The sequence below is a fragment of the Malus domestica genome, chromosome 05 (assembly GCF_042453785.1).
Source record: "Malus domestica chromosome 05, GDT2T_hap1".
NCBI lineage: Eukaryota > Viridiplantae > Streptophyta > Magnoliopsida > Rosales > Rosaceae > Malus > Malus domestica.
In genome coordinates, this window is record NC_091665.1 from 29,412,745 (window position 1) to 29,435,530 (window position 22,786).

The 22,786-nt window shown below is 37.5% G+C and overlaps 2 protein-coding genes and 1 non-coding gene across 3 annotated transcripts; 1 reads left to right on the forward strand and 2 right to left on the reverse strand.

Moving 5' to 3' along the window:
* Positions 1-893: 893 nt before the first annotated feature.
* On the forward strand, positions 894-4,436 carry LOC103435850 (probable methionine--tRNA ligase). Its single transcript, XM_008374273.4, has 14 exons — positions 894-1,111; positions 1,292-1,436; positions 1,515-1,668; positions 1,776-1,931; positions 2,044-2,274; positions 2,384-2,527; positions 2,613-2,703; positions 2,813-2,919; positions 3,033-3,147; positions 3,386-3,504; positions 3,599-3,664; positions 3,743-3,871; positions 3,971-4,108; positions 4,200-4,436. The coding sequence occupies exons 1-14, from the start codon at positions 973-975 to the stop codon at positions 4,317-4,319; spliced, it is 1,854 nt and encodes a 617-aa protein (XP_008372495.3). The 5' UTR covers positions 894-972; the 3' UTR covers positions 4,320-4,436.
* Positions 4,437-4,699: 263 nt separating this feature from the next.
* Positions 4,700-4,772, reverse strand: TRNAK-UUU (transfer RNA lysine (anticodon UUU)). Its single transcript has one exon. It is a non-coding gene; the product is annotated as a tRNA-Lys (tRNA).
* Positions 4,773-5,901: 1,129 nt separating this feature from the next.
* Positions 5,902-10,081, reverse strand: LOC103409178 (uncharacterized). The gene is made up of 6 exons (XM_008347984.4): positions 9,558-10,081; positions 8,306-8,364; positions 7,938-8,200; positions 7,161-7,235; positions 7,010-7,072; positions 5,902-6,209 (listed from the first exon to the last, which is right to left on the reverse strand). The coding sequence occupies exons 1-6, from the start codon at positions 9,662-9,664 to the stop codon at positions 6,165-6,167; spliced, it is 612 nt and encodes a 203-aa protein (XP_008346206.1). The 5' UTR covers positions 9,665-10,081; the 3' UTR covers positions 5,902-6,164.
* Positions 10,082-22,786: the final 12,705 nt, after the last annotated feature.

The window sequence follows — 22,786 nt, forward strand, 5'->3', positions numbered from 1 at the left end:
CTCATGAGCAATATAAATAATCATGTGCTCAATAAATCAATGCTAGCACATAAGTCAGAGTCACCTATAGTGACATGTACGACTCATCTATATCTCATCAATCTCCGACCTATGTGCTAGCATTGATTGATGAGATATGGATGAGTCGTATAAGTCTCAGGCTGAGATATGACATTATGTGATCAGCTAAATTAATCTATTAATTTGTACGGATTTGGTTAGTACTATTTGGGCTTTGTCGTGATTTTATACAAGTTAGATATTTGATTTGGAATTTGAGAATTAATAAACATTTTGAGTTTGAACCAAATTAAATCATACTAAATTGTTTGACTCAAGAACTTGGCGCAGGGAAATAAACAGGGTTCGTCTTAGAAATCTCATTCTCCCTTGCATGGACACGAGTTAGACGAGTTTTCAATTTCTTTGCTCGCAAGAAAGCTCACTTCCTTGACCCCCACGTTTCTTTGCTTGCAAGACAATTATTTACTTCATTTTCTTTTACATTTTTTGGTAAAAGATTACAAATTCAAGTCATAGAAACAACTTATTCGCAAAACATGAGTAAGGCTCTATACGATAGACATTATCCTTGACCCTTGCAAAGCCAGGAGCTTTATTGGTTAGGGTCACCATTTTCGCTTCTTGTATTTAATATTTAATTCTCTCCGATCACTTCATATATAAATTATTAAATTAAGCTGAAAAAGAAGAACAGTCTTCTTGGCTCTAAAGTTGAAGGAACCAATTGAAAAATTATATAAATTCTGTTGGTCTACTCATAATCCCACAACTTAGAAAAAGAAGAAGAAGAAATCAGATTCCAAATTCCATTACCAAAAGTTGGAGAAGCAAATTGCATCTATTTGTTTGAGCATATATTTGGAGAATATTTAGTTTGTGAATATTAAAGCAACCAACATTCTGTTAAGCCACAACACGCAGAACAACCTCTTTGTGAGTAATCAAATCATGGACGATCAATCAGACGGCGGGGAAGGCAACTCCCAAAGAAATCCGAAGCTGCCGGTACCCGGAAAACGCAACATACTCATCACAAGTGCCCTCCCTTATGTCAACAACATCCCTCACCTTGGCACCATCATTGGCTGTAAGTATAATTCCCAACTACTGCTCTTTCCTCGCCTTGTTTTAGCTCGCTTTATTTATACACAAATCGCAGTTTCACGTGTGCAACATGTTCGTGAATTTAATTTGTTTGAGACCGTGATTTGCGGTTGATGTTTGTATGCATGCTTATGATTGTATATCGTATATGGACATGATGCAGGTGTTCTAAGTGCTGATGTTTACGCTCGATACTGTCGCCTTCGCGGGTACAATGCGATATACATATGTGGGACTGATGAGTATGGGACTGCAACCGAGACAAAAGCTAGGGAGGAAAATTGTACTCCACAGCAAATTTGTGACAAGTAAGTTGTGACAAAAATTCGGATAGTGAATAGCAGTATGAACTTATTACTAATTACGGAGCTTAATTGGTTTTGTAGATACTATGAAATTCATAAACAGGTCTACGAGTGGTTCGATATAAGTTTTGATAAATTCGGACGCACGTCAACTCCTCAACAGACAGAAATTTGCCAACATATTTTCAAGAAACTTTTGGAGAACGGATATTTTTCCGAGAACACAATTCAGCAGGTATATATGTACTAGTACTACTGCTCGTGTGAAAATTTACATCACTTTACTGCTTACTTAAGTGAAAATTTTGTATCTAAATGGTTTGAATTTCGGCAACAATCCAGCTGTTTTGTGAAACATGCGATCGTTTCTTGGCTGACCGGCTAGTGGAAGGCACTTGCCCAACGCTAGATTGCGGCTATGATTCTGCACGAGGAGATCAGTGCGATAAGTGTGGAAAGCTGTTGAATACAACTGAGCTTAAGGATCCTAGATGTAAAGTATGTTTAGCTCCTTGAGATTTCATACTTCATTACAGTTAATTTGTTAGGATTTCGTCGAAATTACCAGCTTCTTATTTCCTGGTTTTGTACTCGAAACTGTAATCAACAGGCATGTCAGGCACGGCCATGCATACGAGAGACGAACCACTTATTTCTAGAGCTCCCTTTACTGAAGGATAAAGTGGAAGAATTTGTCAACAACCTGTCAGTTGAAGGATCTTGGAGCCCGAACGCTATTCAAACTACATACGCATGGCTTAGAGAAGGACTTAAGGTGCGATGTATGACGAGGGACCTTAAGTGGGGTGTTCCCGTTCCACTCGAAAAATTTGAGGACAAGGTTAGCACTTAATTTATTTAACAAATGGTGATTTTCCCCTTGTTAATGTTTACTAGAAATTTGCACGTTGGTAACTTTTTTTTCCTTTGCCAATTTATGATATGCTTAGGTTTTTTATGTATGGTTTGATGCGCCTATCGGTTATATTTCTATCACTTCATGCTACACGCCCGATTGGGAGAAGTGGTGGAAGAACCCCAAAAATGTTGAGCTGTACCAGTTCATGGGCAAGGACAATGTGCCATTCCACACGGTAAAGATTTCATCTTATTTATCTGGAAGTTTGTAACTTTGTATTTGTTGCTGAAATGTTTATTTGTGGTACAATTTGATTCCAGGTTATGTTTCCATCTACGCTTCTTGGAACCGGAGAGAATTGGACACTGATGAAGAGCCTTAGCGTCACAGAATATCTGATGTATGAAACAGGTAATTGCGCGTGAGAATTGCGATGATCTTCGCAAAAGTTTTACCATTTAAAGTTTCAACTCATACTTCTATTTCTCTTTTCATTTTCACTCATTGATCGATGCCACAGGGAAGTTTTCCAAGAGTAGGGGCATAGGAATTTTCGGCAATGATGTGCAAGAAACAAACATTCCCTCAGAAGTGTGGCGATATTATTTGCTAGCTAACCGGCCAGAGGTAATCTGTTTTTTCTTCAGCTGCTGGTGATTTTGCAGTTCTTGCGTTGAACTTGGATAGTTGAAAATTCCAATGGTTATTACTTAATTATCTGTTTCCTTAATCATGATTAGGTCTCAGACACCGTTTTTACATGGGCGGACTTACAAGCAAAACTAAACACTGAGTTGCTGAATAATTTGGGAAATTTCATTAACCGGGTATTGAGCTTCATTGCAAAACCTCAAGGTCAGTAATCCGCTAAACAAAGAATTTATAATTCGGAGTTTACTTGAATTCACTTCGAAGTTTTCAATTTCCTTGCGTTTTACGGAAGTTCAAAACTTCTGTTTACATTTCTGTTTTTACTTATCTTGTATCACATTTTTTTTCTTCTTCGATCAACATGTCGTGATCAAATTTATGTACCATGTTCTGCTTTCTCTTGCATTTTGGCATTCATGTGAACTTTCACTTTTTCCTGCAGGACTAGGATATGGATCTATTATTCCAGACGCTTCTGAGGCGGAATCACATTCCTTGACGAAAAGATTGGCAGAGAGAATCGGCATATATGTGGATCAATACATAGAAGCAATGGAGAAGGCAATTTATATCTGAAACTAGTCTCTCAATTCCTTTCTGCACTATCTTGTTTGACTAAGAAGTTACATTATCTCACAATCAGCGATATGTATAGGTCAAGCTAAAGCAAGCACTGAAAATTGCAATGAGCATATCCAGTGAGGGAAATGCATATTTACAAGTAAGCTCGTAAAATCTCAGTTTTTCTTCTTCAAATTATTGACAGTGTATGAATAAAGGTTTCCCATATGTAATGCAGGAGAACCAGTTCTGGAAACTTTACAAACAAGATCAAGCTTCCTGCTGTATTGTCATCAAGACTTCTGCAGGACTCGTTTATCTTCTCGCGTGTGTGCTGGAACCTTTCATGCCTTCATTTTCTCTTAAGGTACAAAAATGTCTTGTATCGAGCAGATTAAGGACAAACAAAATACTTCACTCCATGTTTAGCACCTTGGTATTAATTTTTCCTTTTCATGTCCAACAGGTGCTAAAGCAGCTCAATTTGCCACCCGAAAATCAATTTTCGCTTTGCAACGAGGATGTTGAAAGGGCAAGAAAGCCTTGGGAAATATTACCTGATGGTCACAAGATTGGGACACCAGAGCCTTTGTTCAAAGAATTGGTAACATTATATGTTCATGTATAATCTTCTGTATTCGTTGTCTGTAGTTTTTGAAATGTAATGTAATTGTGTTCAACTTATTGTTTCACAGAAAGATGAAGATGTGGAGTTCTTTAGGAGCAAATTTTCTGGAAGCCAAGCTGAAAGGGTTGCTAAGGGAGAGGCTGAAGCAAAGAAAATGGCTGAGAAATTGGAGCAAACAAAAATTTGATGCTTCCTTTATATAATAAGTAGATTCCTTGTTGTAGTAACTTGTATGGATGGGTTGGAGGCTACCAAGTGCTTAATTTCTGAATTAATAATGAATTTTGAAGGATTTTGCGTACTATTTTGAACGTTGTGTTTATAGAATTAAGTTGAGATTTTCTAGTATGCATCAGTGCAATTGAATTTTGGCATATTCAACACTTTATTTATTTGGTGCATGTTATACACCAGAGCATAATATAATTTTAGAAAGAATTTTTTAGTATGCATTTAAACGCTTAATTTCATCCAATGCATGTCATGCGGTAAAAGAGATGAGACTCGAAATGATGGGTGAATTCAATAGCAGAACAACAAAATAAAAAGATGGAAAAATAATAAAAACGCCGTCTGTGGGAATCGAACCCACGACCACACGGTTAAAAACCGTGCGCTCTACCGGCTGAGCTAAGACGGCATTTGCGACAGTAAACCACAAAGGATTCTATTTAAAGAGCAGCTGTTAGTTTACTTTACCTCCTGATTCTGGGGAATCCTGTAAAGCAACATGCTTCAGAGCTACAGAGCCTCCACAACAATGGCGGAAATCACAGAGCCTCTCCTCCCTCCTAAGGAAACCCCAGAAACATCCAAACCGCTAGAGCCAGCAGATGACTTCGATCCCAAGACGATGTGCAGAATCACGCAAGGACTCAAGCGCCTGATCATCACCGTTTCAGTCCTCTTCTCCTTCATTCTCGGTCCTCTTTATCTCTCTCTCTCTGTCTCTCTCCTCATCTCTCTCTCCAATTTATATTTGTTGATTTCTGACTTTGATTTTGCATGCAGGAATCCCATTGATATACAAATCCGTGGAAATCCCATTGATTTCTAAGACTAATATAGCTTTGTATCTCCAGTTAGTTATCATGCATTCATCATCTTATGTTTTCTTATGCTAATCTTCCTGCAAGTTTCAATAGACGTTCTCCTGGCAGCTCTACGAGAATGGAGAAGATACAAGCAGGAAAATAAGAGGTAGTTAGCACGGAAGACCAAAGTGAACAAAGCATCTTGATCATAGTCGACACGAAGCACGTGTCTGTTATTTGGGCAGGAGGCCAGAAGGCATCAAAAAGCAATCCAGCTCTCGTGATATATGCATGTTTCTTGCGGTCTTGGGGAGTAGACAAAGTGGTAAGGAAGGGAAGCATCGAAAAGGGCAAAAGATGACCTTCTTGAGTACGTGCTTTGAATTTGAATCCACGTTAGGATTGTTTTACTCATTTTTAAGACGAATGAGGATCCTCTCCGGATCCTCCTTGTGAGGAGGTGGAGCCACGCTTGGGTTGCCGGCAGGGTTGAGGAGGAGGCTGCGGTGTTGAGGGCGGCGGAGTTATTTGTTCAAGTGTTAGCCGTTCGGTTCCCTTTTCAGATTCAATAGGGATTTATTTGCCCAAATATACATTCCATTTCAAAACTGCCATGGGGGATCTTCAAAAATTTCCTACGCAATTATTCACCTAAGAGCAAAACACATAGGAATACAAGTTGGTCAGTAAAAAGTAAAGGTATCGGTAGACGGAACACATCATCTTCAAGCTAGATTTAGGGAGAAAACAGAGTACATCCATAAAATTTAAATTTCGGGCTGTTCCAAGCTAACAAATTCACAAGGTTTATATCAATAATGAGCACATTGAAAGCCACTTACAGCGATGCGTACTAGAACGAACGGGAAAAAAAATATGAGGGGTAAAATAAAGTTACAAGCAGGTTGATACCAATCGCAATAAAGCCTGCTAGACTGAGTCATACTAAACATGATGAAACAAGGCGATGAAACGGCTCCACAGTCCACCCTCAAGTGTCAGACTCTTGATTCCAATGCCAAAAGTATCTTCTTCCTTGGGCCCTGAAACCCCCAGATGGAAAAAGGTTAGCTCAAAGCTCCGTAGCCAAAACTCATTTGATCAAACGGAAAACTCAAATTGCTTGTATGTTCATCACGATTACATTATACACAATCACGGGAAATTGAAGGATACTAACATATCGCGTAGTTCTAGCAAAATTAAGGGAAAAAAAAACTACAACAAAAAAACCATTGAGGCATGGACAATGGTGTGCCCAAGCCTAATCTTTCTTTGATCTAGTGTTATAAAAAATGAATTTCAGTAAAACAAATAGTTTAACTGTTTGAAACAACTGTAACGCAACAGGATTAGTTTCAGGTCAAATGAACAGACACCGTCCTCAACATTAATTAATGATAGCCCTAATTGGTGTTTGAAATTCTCTGTTTTATTTTAACCTCCACGACATCCGACTGATGTTAGGAAAGTAACTATTGTTCAACCATGCAATACTAATTAATTTTATTAGACTATTGTGAGGATGGTATGTATGCTTTACAATAAATGAATTTTTCCTAGTGATTCAAAAATAACTTCAAAAAGCTTTTATGCCACTCTTGCATGTTGAAACATAGGCTATACAAAGTTTTCTGACACGCACCCAAAAACAAACATGTAAACTAGCATACTTCAAATCACCAGAGCATACCAAAGGTTCAGTAACAATAAAGTCGACGTAAAATAAGTATGGATTTCTTAGTTTTGAAAACAACAATTGAGTATAATATATTGCCTATTGGGATACGATATTCATAATTCATGTTTCAAGAATTCTATCTGGGAATTTGGTTGAGTTTACCATTGGTATTCCTAGAGCCTTGAGGTCCTCATCAGTCATGTGCACAAGAGCTGTCATATCAACCTGCATAAACACTTGGAATTGAGCACTCGAAAGTAATCAAATGCAGGTGGTGGAAAAAAGAAAGAAAAAAAAGCTATAATCTGCTTACTTCCTCTGCCTGAAATGTGATGGAGTATTTTTCAAGATCCAAGGACGTCAAAAATTCATCCACTGATGAACCAGCCTGTAACAAAAGAGGTATGGGTCATGAAATTAAGAGGCAACTGTCATAATGATATTGGAACATAGACACTCAATACTTCAATCTAGAAACAAAATGAATTTTCTTTTATGCTTACTTAAAGACATTGCAATGTAAAAATATCCGTATACCACCAACAATTGATGAACCACTTCATGAAATGATTTCTTCCTGTCACGCCGAGTATTGTAAAGAAGTCTTATTCTTACTTATTTATTTCTTAAGAAGCCTGTTAGAAAGTCCCTTCAGGCCACCCTTTCTGGTGCAAAATAAAGTATGAAACTGCTTATTCGTTCTACATGAAGACAATATTTAAAATCAAGTCCTAATGAAACCTCATACTTCTATGTTGTGATGTTGTAATGTAAACCCAATAACTGCTATATACATACTATTCCCAAACCCATCCCATTGTGGCCCCTTAAACAAATAGAAATTAAAAAAGAGAATGGAAAAGATAGCTGGGTCAACACATATCTAAAATCAACATGTCATATGTCGTAAAGCAAACTTCCGCTTGGTGAAACATTTTAAATATCGAAACGTTTTCCTCTTGAGCAACGTAGTAAAGATGAACCTAACTATATTAATTCTAGTAATCAGATGTAGAGAGCAATCTCAAACACACCGAGTGTAAGTGTGTGCTTACTGGTATGAATTTACAAAAAATAAAACACTTCTCGCCTTTTGTGAAGCCCTCTTTCTAGGAGCTGGGTTGGACACTTTTTTAGTCTCTGTTGCAGGGGTGCCAACAGCAATACTTCTCCTGGCTGGTTTGGCAGCCTCCACTTTTGGTTTTGGTGGATCTGTGTTCATTGGTTGTGGATTCATAGTACCAGATAGCTTTTCGCGCAGGTCCCTTACACCTGAAAGGGATCGATTTCCACTTTTTTTGAAACTTTTCCTTTGGAGCTTCAATCGAAGGTCCCGAGCATCGACTTTCCGATCTTCACAAGATATTAACACACAGTCAGCAACCAAAGAAAGATGACTCAATGGCATAAAGCCATAGCTGAAGTTTTAGTTGCAGGTGAAAGTGTCATAGCCCATACTTGAAACTTGAGGATCATCCTCGTATAGATCATGCTCCCACTTGCCATCTTGTCTCTGCCTGCAAAAGGATATGCTATGAACTCAATTATAAAGCTTTTTGGACTGAATAACATTAGTCCGATCAAACAGTAACAGTTGAATTGACACAAAGTAACTATTCAACAAATTGCATCCTCTGAAGTTTTGAACAAAAAGTATATGCACCAAATGGGTCAAAGAATCTGGTGAAGGCCAGATTGCAACACCAAATGCAGTATCTTTGTAACTACAATGATTTCATCAAGAATGAAACAATTACAAGTGCTCTCATTGAAGTCTTCAAAATTCATCAAACACAAAATCAACTGTGCTAATAACATTGCCACTGCCACGCAATTCTGTCTTATCAAACACAGACATAAGTCATACATAAATAAGAGTTCACAACTTTCACTACTAGAAATACAAAAATAACAACTTTTTGTAATAAAAATATGAAGAGTCAAGCGGTAGAAATAAAGAAAATGGTAAAACAAGGAGTCCAATGGTATCCAAATTTGATAACATATACCACTTTGTGTTTGACATAAGTCATACATAAATAAGAGTTCACAACTTTCACTACTAGAAATACAAAAATAACAACTTTTTGTAATAAAAATATGAAGAGTCAAGTAGTAGAAATAGAGAAAATGGTAAAACAAGGAGTCCAACGGTATCCAAATTTGATTCCATACACCACTTTGTAAAGAGTCCTCATTTCGATGAAAAGGAGATCGATGGATATGAATACCAATTCAATTGCATACATTTTTAATGGTATTGATAACAATGTTGTAAGCCTGAAATCCAGCATTTTGAAAGTATAAAACCTTTGTGGACTATTGTTACTTGCGTAATCATATTGGATTTGAAAGTATTGTTTGTCAATATCCAAGCTTTTCTATTTATAAGGATACTATCATCATTATTAGCTATTAAAGTTGCCAACACTGAGACCAAATTCCTGAACTTTTGCCACCTACTTTGACTATCTACACAAATCCAACTCCAAAATCTGATATTTCTATCAATCGAGCGCATCACGAAAACTATTCTGCAACATACAAAGAAAAAGGGCAACAAAAACAACACTCTAACATACACAATTCAAACCCAAAAACATATAATCGGTGCAAACTAAACCAAAATCCATAAACTACCAGAAGAATCATTGCCATCGATTCCCGTTCTTCGGAAAAAACAAGAAAAAGGAAGGAAGAGAAAGCGAACCTCTTTCCGGCTATCTGTCTACGGCGACCAGAGTCCTCCCTGAAGCCGCCATTGAGGCGGTCCTTTGCGGACAACTTGGTATCAGCTTCCTCTCGATCAGCATACATCTCCCTTAAATACAAGAAACCCTAAATCCCAACTCCGAACTCACACTTGAAGTCTTGAACCCTAACGGGTCGGAAAAAAATGGGGAAAAAGCACAACCTAATTCGAAATTCTAGAGAGACATGGAGAGAGAGGAAAAGGGGGGAAATTTGGGAAACCCTAACCCTCGTTTTATCAGTGAGAGAAAAAAGATGAACGCTGTAAAACAGTCGGAAGGAATTGAAGAGAGAAGAGAGAGAGAAAAGAGAGAGAGAGAGAGATATATATTTGATTGGAAACGGAGAAAGCCGGTTCAGCTGCAAAACAATTTGAGATATTATGACGCCGTCACTTGATATTTCGGGTTCGGATCTCGGCATCTTTTGATTTTTCGGAGGGGGATTTGGGCAACGGTGAATTAGTGCTGTGATACGCACCGCATTGGGAACCGCCTTTTACAAAAAAAATCCCTTTTTTACTTCTTAAATTAATTTTGGAAAATTGTGTCGTCCAATACTAGGAGTGCAATTTGAAGTGAGTTATCCAGAACTCGTCCATGTTTAGTCCAAATTTAAACCCGAATAAGTGGGTTTTTTCTTGGATATAAGTTATAACCTGACAGTATTCAATTCAAACCGGTTATCATTTGCCTGATTATGTCCAAACCGATTTATTAACTCGCTGTAACCGGTTATCATTTGCCTGATTATGTCCAAACCGATTTATTAACTCGCTGTAACCCGGTTATAACCTAAATTACTAATGCATATATCACACCCGACCAACAACCAACTTTTCTAATATTTGGTACAATTTCATTTATAGGAATAGTTGATAGTGCTGAAGCATTTGGCATGGGGGTTTCTTGTAGCATTAAACCGGATCTATTTGATAATTTTTAGGCCCTCATGTACTTTGTTTTAAAGGATTTTAATGATTGTTGTGGATATATGATATATATATATATATTATGCATGGGCTTGTTTATATTTGGATAATGAAATGTCTGCTCTTTTTTTTCCTTTTCCTACAAGTAGGGGTGGGCATTTGGAACCGAAAATCGAAACCGAAACACGAATTGAATCGGACTGCACTAAATGGTTGGTTTTGCGGTTTTGAAACGGTTGCAGTTTCAAAACCGAACCACGGCAAAGAAAACGGTTTGGTTTCGGTTTTGGGTTTTCAAAACCGCATCGAAACTGAAACCACACCATATATTGAATGTTATGTTTTAATTAGTTCAACTAGAATAGTCATCCAATTTTGCACCACTATTCGACATCAGTGCCTTGAACTCATTGCTTGCATCTGTCTGTTTCTCTCTTTCTTAAAACTCATCTTCATCTCTCTCTCAAAACTCATCTTCACCTCTTCCACAGTCGACATCAGTGCCCTGAACTCACTACTTGCATCTCTGCGTGCGACCTGGCTGCTTGCATCTCTGCGACCTCACTGCTGTTGCAAAATACTTGGCAACTTTCCATACTACAGCACGCATCTGTCAGCATATGGAACATAGTCAATATAATTAGGGTGGATGAGTCATATGTAAAAACATGAATGTTGTTATCAAGAAAATTAAAGACTGACCTCATCAAACATGAAGGCATGGTCAGGATCATCAACAATTAGTGAAAGGGTCCCATCGTAGTCTAGGAAAACAACCATCCTCTTCCCTTTTGCTGCTTTCATCATTCGATCAAATGAGCCCAATGCAAAAGGGTGCTCAACCTAAACATATAACACCCAACAAAGAACTATAAAATAAAAACGAACAAGGATATATATGGTAAGAATTGTCATAAGATCACCGACTAAGTCCAAATGGCTAGAGCGTATGTCACAACCCGTCCCGAAATATTTAGTTTCGATGGTGTGAAATGTCTAAATTGCCTTTGGACATTGAGTTGTTATGTGGTGTTGTGGTTAAATTTGGGTTAAACTTAATTGGTTAGTTCCTAAGTTTCTGGAACTTAATAATTTTTGGTGGTGGTGAATGACCCAAAATTTGGACCACACACACACAAAAGTACCTTTCTTTCTCTCCTCTCCCGTGCTCTCTCCATCAGACTCACCCTCTCTCCTTTCTCCTGTACAAATCAACAACAAACTAGTGGAAAGTTTGCAGATCGAGGGTTTAAAGGACACCATCGTGTTCCTCAGACTCACACGAGTTGAATGGTGCCATTTTTAGGGAAGAACTTCTTTGAAAACCCTAACCCGATTTATGTCACTATTCATGCAATCGTAAAATCGTGTGTTTTTTAGGATTTCAAGCTTATATGTAGCTTAAAGAGGTCCTCACGAGGCTTGGAGTGGTATGTTGGAAGAATTTGGACGTCGGGTTATCGAGAACGACGAGCTTTAAAATTTGCCGGAATATCGAGGCTTTTTTTGATGGGTTTCCGATGGTTTCAGGGTTTAACTCAGGCCTGGTTTTGTTCGTCTTGGTGAGATCTTCAAAATGGGTCAAGTTTTATGGAATTTGGTTAAGAAATGAAGAAGATATAAGGTTTTGAAATAAAATCCTGAACCCAGCGAAGTCACTGGCGTCCGGCGACTTGTCGGATAAGATGAGGGCATATTCCGTCAGTTTTGACGGAATATGCTAACGGCGTTAGATGATGCTGTTAATAACTGACGGAATATGCTTGCTTTTAGACGGAATATTCCCTAACGCCGTTACTGCCACCGTCAGTGTGCCAGGCATGTGCCTGCGAGTGGGCAACTCGTCTGGCCGTGCCTTGGCCAGCGTGTGGGGGGTCATAAAATTTTTCTAAACATATGGGGATATTCGTGGAGTTGTGTAGATCACGTTGATGTATTCAAACATTCCATTTGAGCAATGTATGAGAAGTTATTAGCTAGTGTTGTCTATGTGCTTTAAATAACGTTTATTCAGTTATTTCGCATATAGGTGAGACTTATCTAGATGACGAGCACAATCAAAGGCGACTCGGGGGTTACGACCATTCAACATACCAGTGAGTGGGCTTTTGGTTTTCAATATATACTTATATACTTGATATTTTCCCAGAAAATGTGTTTAAATGAAAGTATGCTTTGAAAATGCCATGCCTACTAAATTATGCTTAAACGATGAGTTGAATTATTTACATATATATATAATTGTGGTGATGCGGACGCTCAAGTAAGGACTAGGTGAGTTATGTTTTGTTATGTGAATTATTGATAATGTGACATGTGACTGAGTAACTTTGAGCTCATAAACCTGCACCTAGGGTGATTGTGATTTAGCCAGAGATATGACACAGGCTTGTATATAATGTCACCTCCCGCACCATATGCTTACTTTAAATCCAATTTAGGTGCACAGTCTTGTCGTACAAACCATTATAGGTGGTTCTGATTCGTAGGTGACTAGATATTTATCGCCCAGCTATCATGAGAGCGTAGTATTGAGCATAATTATATAACACCCAGTCTTGTCGTACAAACCCTTTTAGTGGTTCCGACTTGTGTGCAGTGTAGTGCCGTATAGGTCATTGTAGTGATTCCGGCTAGATTGACTAATGAGCTACGAATTCAGCCGTACAGACTTCTACAGGGGTTCCGGCTAATATGTTATTTTACATGAATTTATTCTCACCTGAATTACTTATTCTGTTTATATCTTGGCATGGCATATTAATGAATATAGTTAGGTGAAGCATGATTTGAATTGAGATATTTACATATATATTTATGCATATGTTTATATTCTATTTCTGGAAAAATTATACATGTTTTAAGGCAAGGGGTTAGAACTTTTGAGAAATGAAATGAATTTGAAAACATTTGTTTTTGCCCACTCACATTTTATGTTTTGCGCCCCTTCAGGTTTTAGGTTGACTTGCTGTTGGTGGTGTACGAAGATTTCGGCGGTTCTGACATAATAAAATAATTGTAGGACATCTTATGGTACTGTATAACTAATACTTATCCTACTGGACTGCACCTAGACTTTCTACGCTCTGGTTAGGAGTATTTACACATGTATCTCATTCTTAGCACTTCCTGGTTATTAGTGCACATTAGTAGCTTTCGGTTTTTATTTATTCGTATATTTCTTATCTTAATTGCTTCCGCACTATGCACATGGCTACGTCACCCTCACGTGACGGCCAACATGCCTCAATCTCGGTTAGGGTGTATCAACGTACCAACTAGGAATTATAAGCTAAATATGAGGAGAATGGTTTCCTAAGGGTGGAGATGTCATGCATGTTTTACGGTCTTATGCATAAATAGGTGTATATTTTAAATTGTATATTTTTTTTCTCAAAAACCAAACCGAAACCGTTTGAAACCATACCAAACCGAACCGAACCAAACAATTTGGTTTCATTTTGGTTTTGGCTTCAAAACCGCACCGAACTGCACTGAGCCCACCCCTACCTACAAGCTTTGGTACTTTTTTGTATTTTAATTCAAATTTTGTATGGTTAAAACTTTTTTATTTGTTTTAACTTTTACGCGGCGATATCTATTTATGGAACTGAATTGAAGTTTTGATTGATTTATGAAATTGAAGTAAATTAGCTTTGTTGCTATTTGGCTTAAGATCAGGCAAATCCGAACCAACCTTAGTAAACCCGAATCTAATTAAACCCAAATCCACACGAGCCCAAATGAAACCTAATCCGAACCCGCACCTAAGTTGTGAATGTTGAGTTAGGGTTAAGTTGACCTTCAAACCCGCTCGAGTTGCACCTGTATCCAAAAGGCAACAATAGTACGATTACTATCATTAGAACATATTTTTCAAAAACAGATGAGATATTTTGAGGAGCAAATGATTGATGGGTGAAGCTGCATTTCTTTGCAATGAAATAGGCATTAGTATACACTTAAAAATAGGCAATAGTATATGATTCTTTTACTATCATTATAAAATAGGAAAACTAACGAAAAATTCAAAAAAAAAAATCTAGTTTTAATGAAAAATGACAAATGAAGGTATAGTGAATAGTACTAGGGAAAAGGTAAAAATGTGGTTTTTCGTTAAAAATAAACAGTACCGGAAGCGCTTTGTTAAAACTCCCTTATAAAATAGGCATTAGTATACACTTAATGAAGAGATGCTTCATTTTATTATGTAAACTAAATGCAATGAATATATGAAAACTATAAAGAGGTACAACCTTTAAATAAAGGGTTTTTATTACAAATAGTCCTTGAAATTGACCTTCACTATCAAGATGGTACTTGAAATTGAAAATCGATCAATGTAATCCCGAAAAGGTGTCGCAAATCAATGTGGTCATTTTGTCACAGTTCTGTTAAAAATTATGTTAACTGCTGATGTGGCACATAAATGAGCTATATAAGTCCTTTTTTTAATCATAAATGGTCATTGAAATTGACCCGCGACATCAAAATGGTCCCTAAAATTGACCCGAGACATCAAAGTGGTCCCTAAAACTAAAAATTGATCAGTATAGTCCCGCAAGTAAGTGTCTTAAATTAATGTAGTTCTTCTGTCACAATTATGTCAAAAATTCTGTTATATGTTGGTGTGACACATAAATAGGTCATACAAATCTAATTAAATTAAAAAAATTACAAATAGGTTTAATAATGTAATAATTAATAAAAAATTTGTCAACCCAAAAACGTAGTCTCGCAATCACTTCTGATCCCAGTCCACATTCCTCTACCTCCATCTATGATAGCATTCCCTGTCTATTCTATAGAAAAAAAATATTCTCAATACACTCATTTTTACGCACTTCGACACCCTTCATCGAATTGGACTGGTGATAGCTTGGATTGACGATGGCATCTATGACATCATCGTTAACATTTAGGTGATCAACATCCTCACAACTTTAATCTTGGAGAGCTTGTTGGGCGTTCCCCTACTGGTCTGGTGACATAGAGAACGATGAGGTCTACCTTAAGATAATGATGTTCTAACTGAGATGCGTCTATTGTTGGTTGAAAATCATTTCCCTTGGTTAAGCCTTGTGCCTTTGACAACTTATGGAAGTGATCTCTTTTCGGAATAGGCCCTACTATAAAAAGAAAAAAAATTAATTGTGCAAAAAGGTATTTAGACAACTTTTTTAATCAATTATTATATTATTAAACCTACATCAGTACATAACAATTTTTTTTTACAAAATTGTGGCGGAATGATCATATTAATTTCCGACACCTATTTTCATAAACTATATTGATCGATTTTCAATTTCAGGGACCATCTTGATAGTATGGGTCAACTTCAGGGACCATTTCTGATAAAAACTTGTAAATTTTGTGGGGCCCATTTATGTGCCACATCAGCACTTACTAAAATTTTTAAAATAATTGTGACGGAAAGACCACATTGATTTGGGACACCTATTTTTAAGAACTACATTGATTGATTTTCAATTTTAGGGACCATCTTAATGGTGAGAAGACAATTTTAGGGACCATTTGTAATAATAAAAAAAACCCTTAAATAAGTAACTCTTTACTACAAAGATTATACCATTCAATAGGGTTACAGACGTGTTATGATACATTTGCTTGTCTACTAATCAAGTTTGCAGTTTCGATTCATTCCAATTTCAATGTTACTTGAGAGAGTCTACGAGAGTCTCTATCTTTCGGGGTGATTCTCAACTTAACCACGGCCAACATTAGAGATCTTATTTCTGTTAATATGAAATAGTTTTAAAAGGCGCCAGTCGAGCAGCGGGTATGGGCTTAATCCTTAGGAGATTAGGTCTTTTTTTTAATAAAATTTATTATACAACATATAATAAGTGTCTACTTATACTTAAAGAAAATACGTAATTGTATCTAGAAACATAAATTGTAAAATATAGGGAGTAGATCAACCTCTTATAAGTCCTTACATGGTTGTTCCTTTCACTAATGTGAAATTCTTTTACCTTTACATCCTTACAAAAACTACCCAGCTTGCTTAGACCCACCTAGCCTGCTTATGTCCACCTTGGCAGGCAACTAGGCAGGTTTAGGAGGATAAATAACTTGGTTATTGAACGTTCAAGGATTCTCGGTGTCTTAATGGAGTAAATATATTGGAGTTTTAATCATATGCAATCAATAAAGGATCCTAGCTATAACAGTGGAATTAGTTAAAACTCTAGCTATAAAACTAAGGAGCAGTCTGTGTTGGAATTCAGACCATCTTCAACATTAATAAAACTTGAATAAAAATGAGAAAGATGGAGATTTTAAGAGGAAGGAGCAGTTTACTACTACAGAAAATAGGAGTCGAAAGGTAGAGAGAAAAACAGAGAGATTGAGCCAACTTTTTCAGATATTTTTTTTTACAACAGCACAAGGCCGACATATAAAGGAAATAGTCAGGCCTTGTTTTACAACAGATCTAAGCCATACAGGTGGCACTAGATCAGAGTTCCAAAGCATTTTAAATTACAAAAATAGTTTAAGTAAAGCATTAACTTTTAACACTCTCTCTTAATGCTTTGCTGCTTCACTCCCATAAGTTCTCTTAGGTAGATGAATCTATCCTTTGGTAATGCCTTGGTGAAGATATCAACAACTTGATCTTCTGTCTTGCAGTAGACCACATCCACTTCCTTGTCTTCCACAGCACCTCTGATGTAATGATGTTTCAGAGCAATATGTTTTGATTTTCCATGACAGATAGGATTCTTGCTCATGGCAATAGCTGATTTGTTGTCACATAGGATAGGAGTTGCTGATTCTTGTTTCTCACCAAAATCTTGCATAATTCTTCTCAACCACACTGCTTGAGAAGTTGCAATTGAAGCCGACACATACTCAGCCTCTGCCGTTGATAGTGCAACTGATTTTTGCTTCTTAGACGTCCAAGAGAATACACCGGTCCCTAATGTAAAAGTATAGCCAGATGTGCTCTTCAAGTCATCCACACTACCTCCCCAATCACTATCATAGAACCCATACAATTTTGGCTCAACATTCCTTTCATACATAATACCAAAGTTAAGTGTACCTTGTATGTATATTAGGATCCTCTTTACAGCTCCATAGTGAATGCAAGTAGGCTTGTGCATAAATCTGGACAACAAGCTTGCAACATACATAATATCGGGTCTAGTCACTGTCAAATACAACAAACTCCCAACTAGGCTTCTATACATAGATTCATCAGCATCACCATTACCATCTTCTCTTTGAAACTTTTCATTCACAACTAGAGGTGTTGCAACAGGCTTGCAACCAATCGTTTTAAATTTTTCTAGAAGTGTTTTTACATATTTCTTTTGAGTAATAAAGATACCATCAATTGATTGAATGATACTAATTCCCAAAAAATAATGCAACATGCCTAGATCACTCATCTCATATTTCCTCATCATGTCATTCTTGAAATTCAAGATCATATTATGACTACTTCCAGTGTAAACCAAATCATCAACATATAAGGAAACAATAAGGATATCTGAAGTACCTTCAGTTTTGACATAGAGGGTAGGTTCATTCTCACTTCTTTGAAAACCTCTTTCATTGAAATATGAGTCGATCTCTCCATACCATGCTCTCGGAGCTTGTTCCAGGCCATAAAGTGCCTTCTTAAGCTTATACACCTTGTGCTCTTGTCCTTTAAGAACAAATCCTTGAGGTTGATCAACGAACACCTCTTCTTTTAGGACTCAATTTAGGAAAGCCGACTTGACATCAAGTTGGTGTAGAAACCACCCCTTCTGAGCAGCTACAGAAATAAGGCCTCTGATTGTTTCATGCCTAGCTACTGGTGCAAAGGTTTCTTGGAAGTCAATCCCGGGTTTTTGAGAATAACCCTTTGCTACCAATAGCTTTGTTCCTTTGAACGGAACCATCTTGATTTAGCTTAGTCATATAAATCCACTTCACTCCAATGACGAAGTTGTCACAAGGTCTGTCTACTAGTTCCCATGTCTTGTTTTTCACAATGACATTGATCTCCTCTTGCATTGCAACCTTCCATGTCTCTTCTTTCACTGCATCATCAAAGTTTTCTGGTTCTACAACACATAAATTGCAGCTTTCATAGACTTCATTTAAGCTCCTTAATCGAACCGGCGTTGAACTTGGACTCGAAGGTGTAGGAGAGTGAACTTGTGGACTGTTTTCAGGTGATAATTGTGGAATTTCTTACTCAATTTCCTCTTCATTTGGTTGATTTTCTTCTTCAATTCTGATTAGTGCAGATTCCTCTCGGATGGTTGCTTGATTCCAATCCCATGAAGATTTCTCACTAATAAGAACATCTCTACAAACCACAACTTTCTTCCTTTTTAAATTGTAGAGTCTATACCCTTTTGTGTATGAAGCATAGCCTACGAAAGTGCATCTTTCACTTGACTCATCAAGTTTTTGTCTTAGTTCTTTCGGAACATAAGCAAAACAGATTGACCCAAACACTCTCATGTGATTCACGGATGGCTTTCTTCCACTCCATGCCTCAAATGGTGTCTTGCCTTCAACTGCCACTGTTGGATGCCTATTCATCAAGTAGACCGCTGTATTAACTGCCTCACCCCACAAATATTGAGGCATTCCCTTGTCATGCAACATTGCCTTAGCCATTTCGACTATGGTTCTGCTTTTTCTCTCAGCTACTCCATTTTGTTGTGGAGTGTAGCTGACAGTAAGCTGCCTTTCCAAACCAATATCTTGACAAAACTTATCAAATTCTATGGATGTATACTCTCCTCCTCTGTCACTTCTAAGAACTTTGATTAGATAACCAGATTGTCGCTCAACCATAGCTTGAAACTTCTTGAAGATTGAGAACACTTCTGATTTCTATCTTAGAAAGTATACCCAAGTCATTCTGGAATAATCATCCACGAAGATTAGGAAATACTTGTTTCCCACTTGAGTAGAGGTCTTCATGGGTCTGCAAACATCTGTATGAATCAATTCCAATGGAACTTTTGCTTTCCAAGCTTTACCATGTGGAAATGAATCTCTATGATGCTTCCCAAGTGCACACCCTTCACATATTTCTTCATTTTCTTGGATGCTCGGCAACCCATGCACCATTTCTTTTTCTTGTAGCTTCTTGAGACTTTGAAAATTCAAGTGGCCAAGCCTTTTATGCCATAGCTTTGAATCTTCTTGCACTTCCATCTTGAATGCAGATTGAGTTGCATACTCAATTGTGAGAGGAAAACTTCTACTCTTCCTCATCTCAATCTTAGCCAAGAGTTGTTGACGATTCCTCCTATCATATATCTTGCAAGTATTGTATCCAAAATATAAGTAGTAGCCATGCTCAATGAGTTGTCCAAGACTTAGCAAATTTTGCTTCAAATCAGGAACTAACATGACATCCTTGATGAACATCTTTCCATTCTTCGTATGCACGGCAATAGTACCTCTTCCCAATGTATCAACTAGTTGTCCATTTCCCATCTTCACTCGGGTTAGGTTTGTAGTGTCAACATTATGGAGAATGTTCTTGTTCGCCGTCATATGATTGCTACAGCCGCTGTCCACAAACCAAACTTTAGCTTCTTCTTGGACGGTTGTATCATGACCAACATAAAACATATTGGTCTCTTCATCTTCTGCTTTGGTGTAATGAGCAAGCTGATTATCTTTATAGGTACAATCCTTTTACATATGCCCGAATCTGCTACACTTGTGGCATTTCACTTTTCCCTTGAACCAACATTCACTGGAATGAGCTTTGTCACAAATTTTGCACTTCGAAACATACAAACTCTTCTCAACCTTTTTCTTCTCTTCAAAATTACCCTTTCCTTCCCACGCTTTGTTTTTGCCTTTCCAATTCTTGTTGGACTTGGCTTTGCTTTGACTTGAACTAACTTGAGTTTTTGGATTCACTGTAAGTGTTTGGAAAGCATTTTCTACATCATTGTTGTCATGCCTAGATAGTCTCTGAGCAAAACCTTTGAGAGAACCAATCAATTCTTCAACACTCAAAGTTGACAAATCCTTAGTCTCCTCTATGATTGAAACTATGTTATCATACTTTCTTGGCAAGCTAATTAGATACTTTTGAACTATTCTCTCATCAGAAAAAAAATTTCACCATAGCTTTTCATTTGATTAATAATCTCAGATAATCTACTCAGGTAATCATCTAGCAATTCATCATCTTTCATTCTTATATACTCAAAATCTCTTCTCAAGGATTGGGGTTTGACAGCCCTTACCTTAGTAGAGCCTCTGTAGACTTTCTCCAGCACATCCCAAGCTGATTTAGCACTTGTCTCATTTGAGATTCTCGGAAAAATTTCATCTGAGATAGCATTTTGGATGACCCCAAGAGCTTTTGCATCTTTCTTGATGTTTTCCTTCAGCTCCCTTGTTTGAGTCTCTGTCAAAATCACAGTACTTAGAGGTACAACATAGCCATCTTCAATCAAGCTCCACAAATCATGAGATACAAAAATTGTTCTCAACTTTGTCCTCCAGAAGTCGTAGTTCACTCCACTGAAGATAGGAGTTCGAATCTCACCACTGCTACTTGAACCAGCCATGAATTTGAAAAATTTTTATTCTAGGGTTTCACTTAGAATTTTCCCCCTTTTTTGAGAATAAAAAAACGCCCCACTCTTTTGATCAGATTGGCTCTGATACCATGTTGGAATTCAGACCATCTTCAACATTAATAAAACTTGAATAAAAATGAGAAAGATGGAGATTTTAAGAGGAAGGAGCAGTTTACTACTGCAGAAAATAGGAGTCAAAAGGTAGAGAGAAAAACAGAGAGATTGAGCCAACTTTTTCAGATTTTTTTTTTTACAATAGCACAAGGCTGACATATAAAGGAAATAGTCAGGCCTTGTTTTACAACAGATCTAAGCCATACATGTGGCACTAGATCAGAGTTCCAAAGCATTTTAAATTACAAAAACAGTTTAAGTAAAGCATTAACTTTTAACAGTCCGTGCTTCCATACCGACTGAATCTCACCAAAACTACGAACTTATTTCGTTAGTACGGTTCATTGAGGGGCACTGGAAGTAGAAGACTGCTTCTAATTTGCACCAAGAATGTCCATGGCTGCAGGTAAGTGTTTCTATAATCAATACATGGCTTTATATGCCACGCTGTTTATATTGTTTAAAATGTAACCCTAGTTTCATACTGTTGGATTCTGGGATAGTATAACATGGCTAACTTGAAAAAGGTTGGCCAAGATGGCAAGTTGAAGGGATCCACTACGTTTCAAGTTGTGGCGGCAAAAATATGGAAGGCTAGGAGCATCGCGCTTAACATGCCGGACGAAAAAACTACTACCATTTTTTCCAGTCTGATGTTCGCAAATGCGTCATGCCTCAAGCTCCACCAGGGTTTGCTGGCAATGCATTGGTCGTCTTGCCTTGTGAGGAAGGTGCAAGAAAGGGTGGAGAGATTGGATGATGAGTATCTGAGGTCAGGGATAAATTGGTTAGAGGTGAATAGTGTTAGACCAAGTCCGAGTCTGGTGGTGGTTTCCTCAAATTCAGGAGGTTGTGATCAACCTAAACTCTTATCCAAGAAGAGTTAGATTAGTTCAAACTTCTTTTCGAATGTTAGTTGTTTTCCTTAATATGTTTTGTAGCTTCTGTTGTAATTTTGAATTTGAAACAGCCTTGTAAATAGGGATTTCAATCCCTGATGTAATCTGAATGTGAATATAAATACATGCAGCCTCTCTTTGAAGGGGCATGCAATTAGGGTTAGAGCAAGATGAGTTCTCATGGGGAAAAGTTAAGTGCGCCACTTCGGTTCTACTAAAGCCGGGCCTTGTCATGCTTTTGCTGAGACTGGCCAGTGGCAACGGAAATGCCTGGGACTGCTTGATGATCAAATGGAGATGTTTTGCAGGTTGATGATGGTGTTAAGCATAGTGAAGAACTCAAGAATATAGAAAACAAAGAGAGAAGAAATTAGAGAGAGAAAAGTTAAAGCTTGAGAGAGAAGATAGAAAGAAGATACACAGAAAATCATTGATTATTTTTCTTCAGTGTTCAATCTTACACATATCTGCTTCTTTATCTTGTTACAACAACCTTATCCTTCTATTACAACATTATTCATTACAACTAAGCCTAACAACCTTTATAACTGCCTAGTGTAATCTATCATTCCAATTACTGACACGTGGCCTAATCCTTATCATTCATTCTTTATACTCTAACATCCCCCCTCAAGCTCATGGTGGGATGAACCAAGCATGA

Coding starts and splice junctions, on each gene's coding strand:
- LOC103409178 (XM_008347984.4), bottom strand. CDS start 9,664: ATGTATGCTGATCGAGAGGAAGCTGATACCAAGTTGTCCGCAAAGGAC. Junction 7,236..7,937: donor GAAAGAGGGCTTCACAAAAG/GCGAGAAGTGTT, acceptor CTTTTGTTACAG/GCTGGTTCATCAGTGGATGA. Junction 6,210..7,009: donor AGGCTCTAGGAATACCAATG/GTAAACTCAACC, acceptor TGGGGGTTTCAG/GGCCCAAGGAAGAAGATACT.
- LOC103435850 (XM_008374273.4), top strand. CDS start 973: ATGGACGATCAATCAGACGGCGGGGAAGGCAACTCCCAAAGAAATCCG. Junction 2,920..3,032: donor TGCTAGCTAACCGGCCAGAG/GTAATCTGTTTT, acceptor AATCATGATTAG/GTCTCAGACACCGTTTTTAC. Junction 3,505..3,598: donor ACATAGAAGCAATGGAGAAG/GCAATTTATATC, acceptor CGATATGTATAG/GTCAAGCTAAAGCAAGCACT.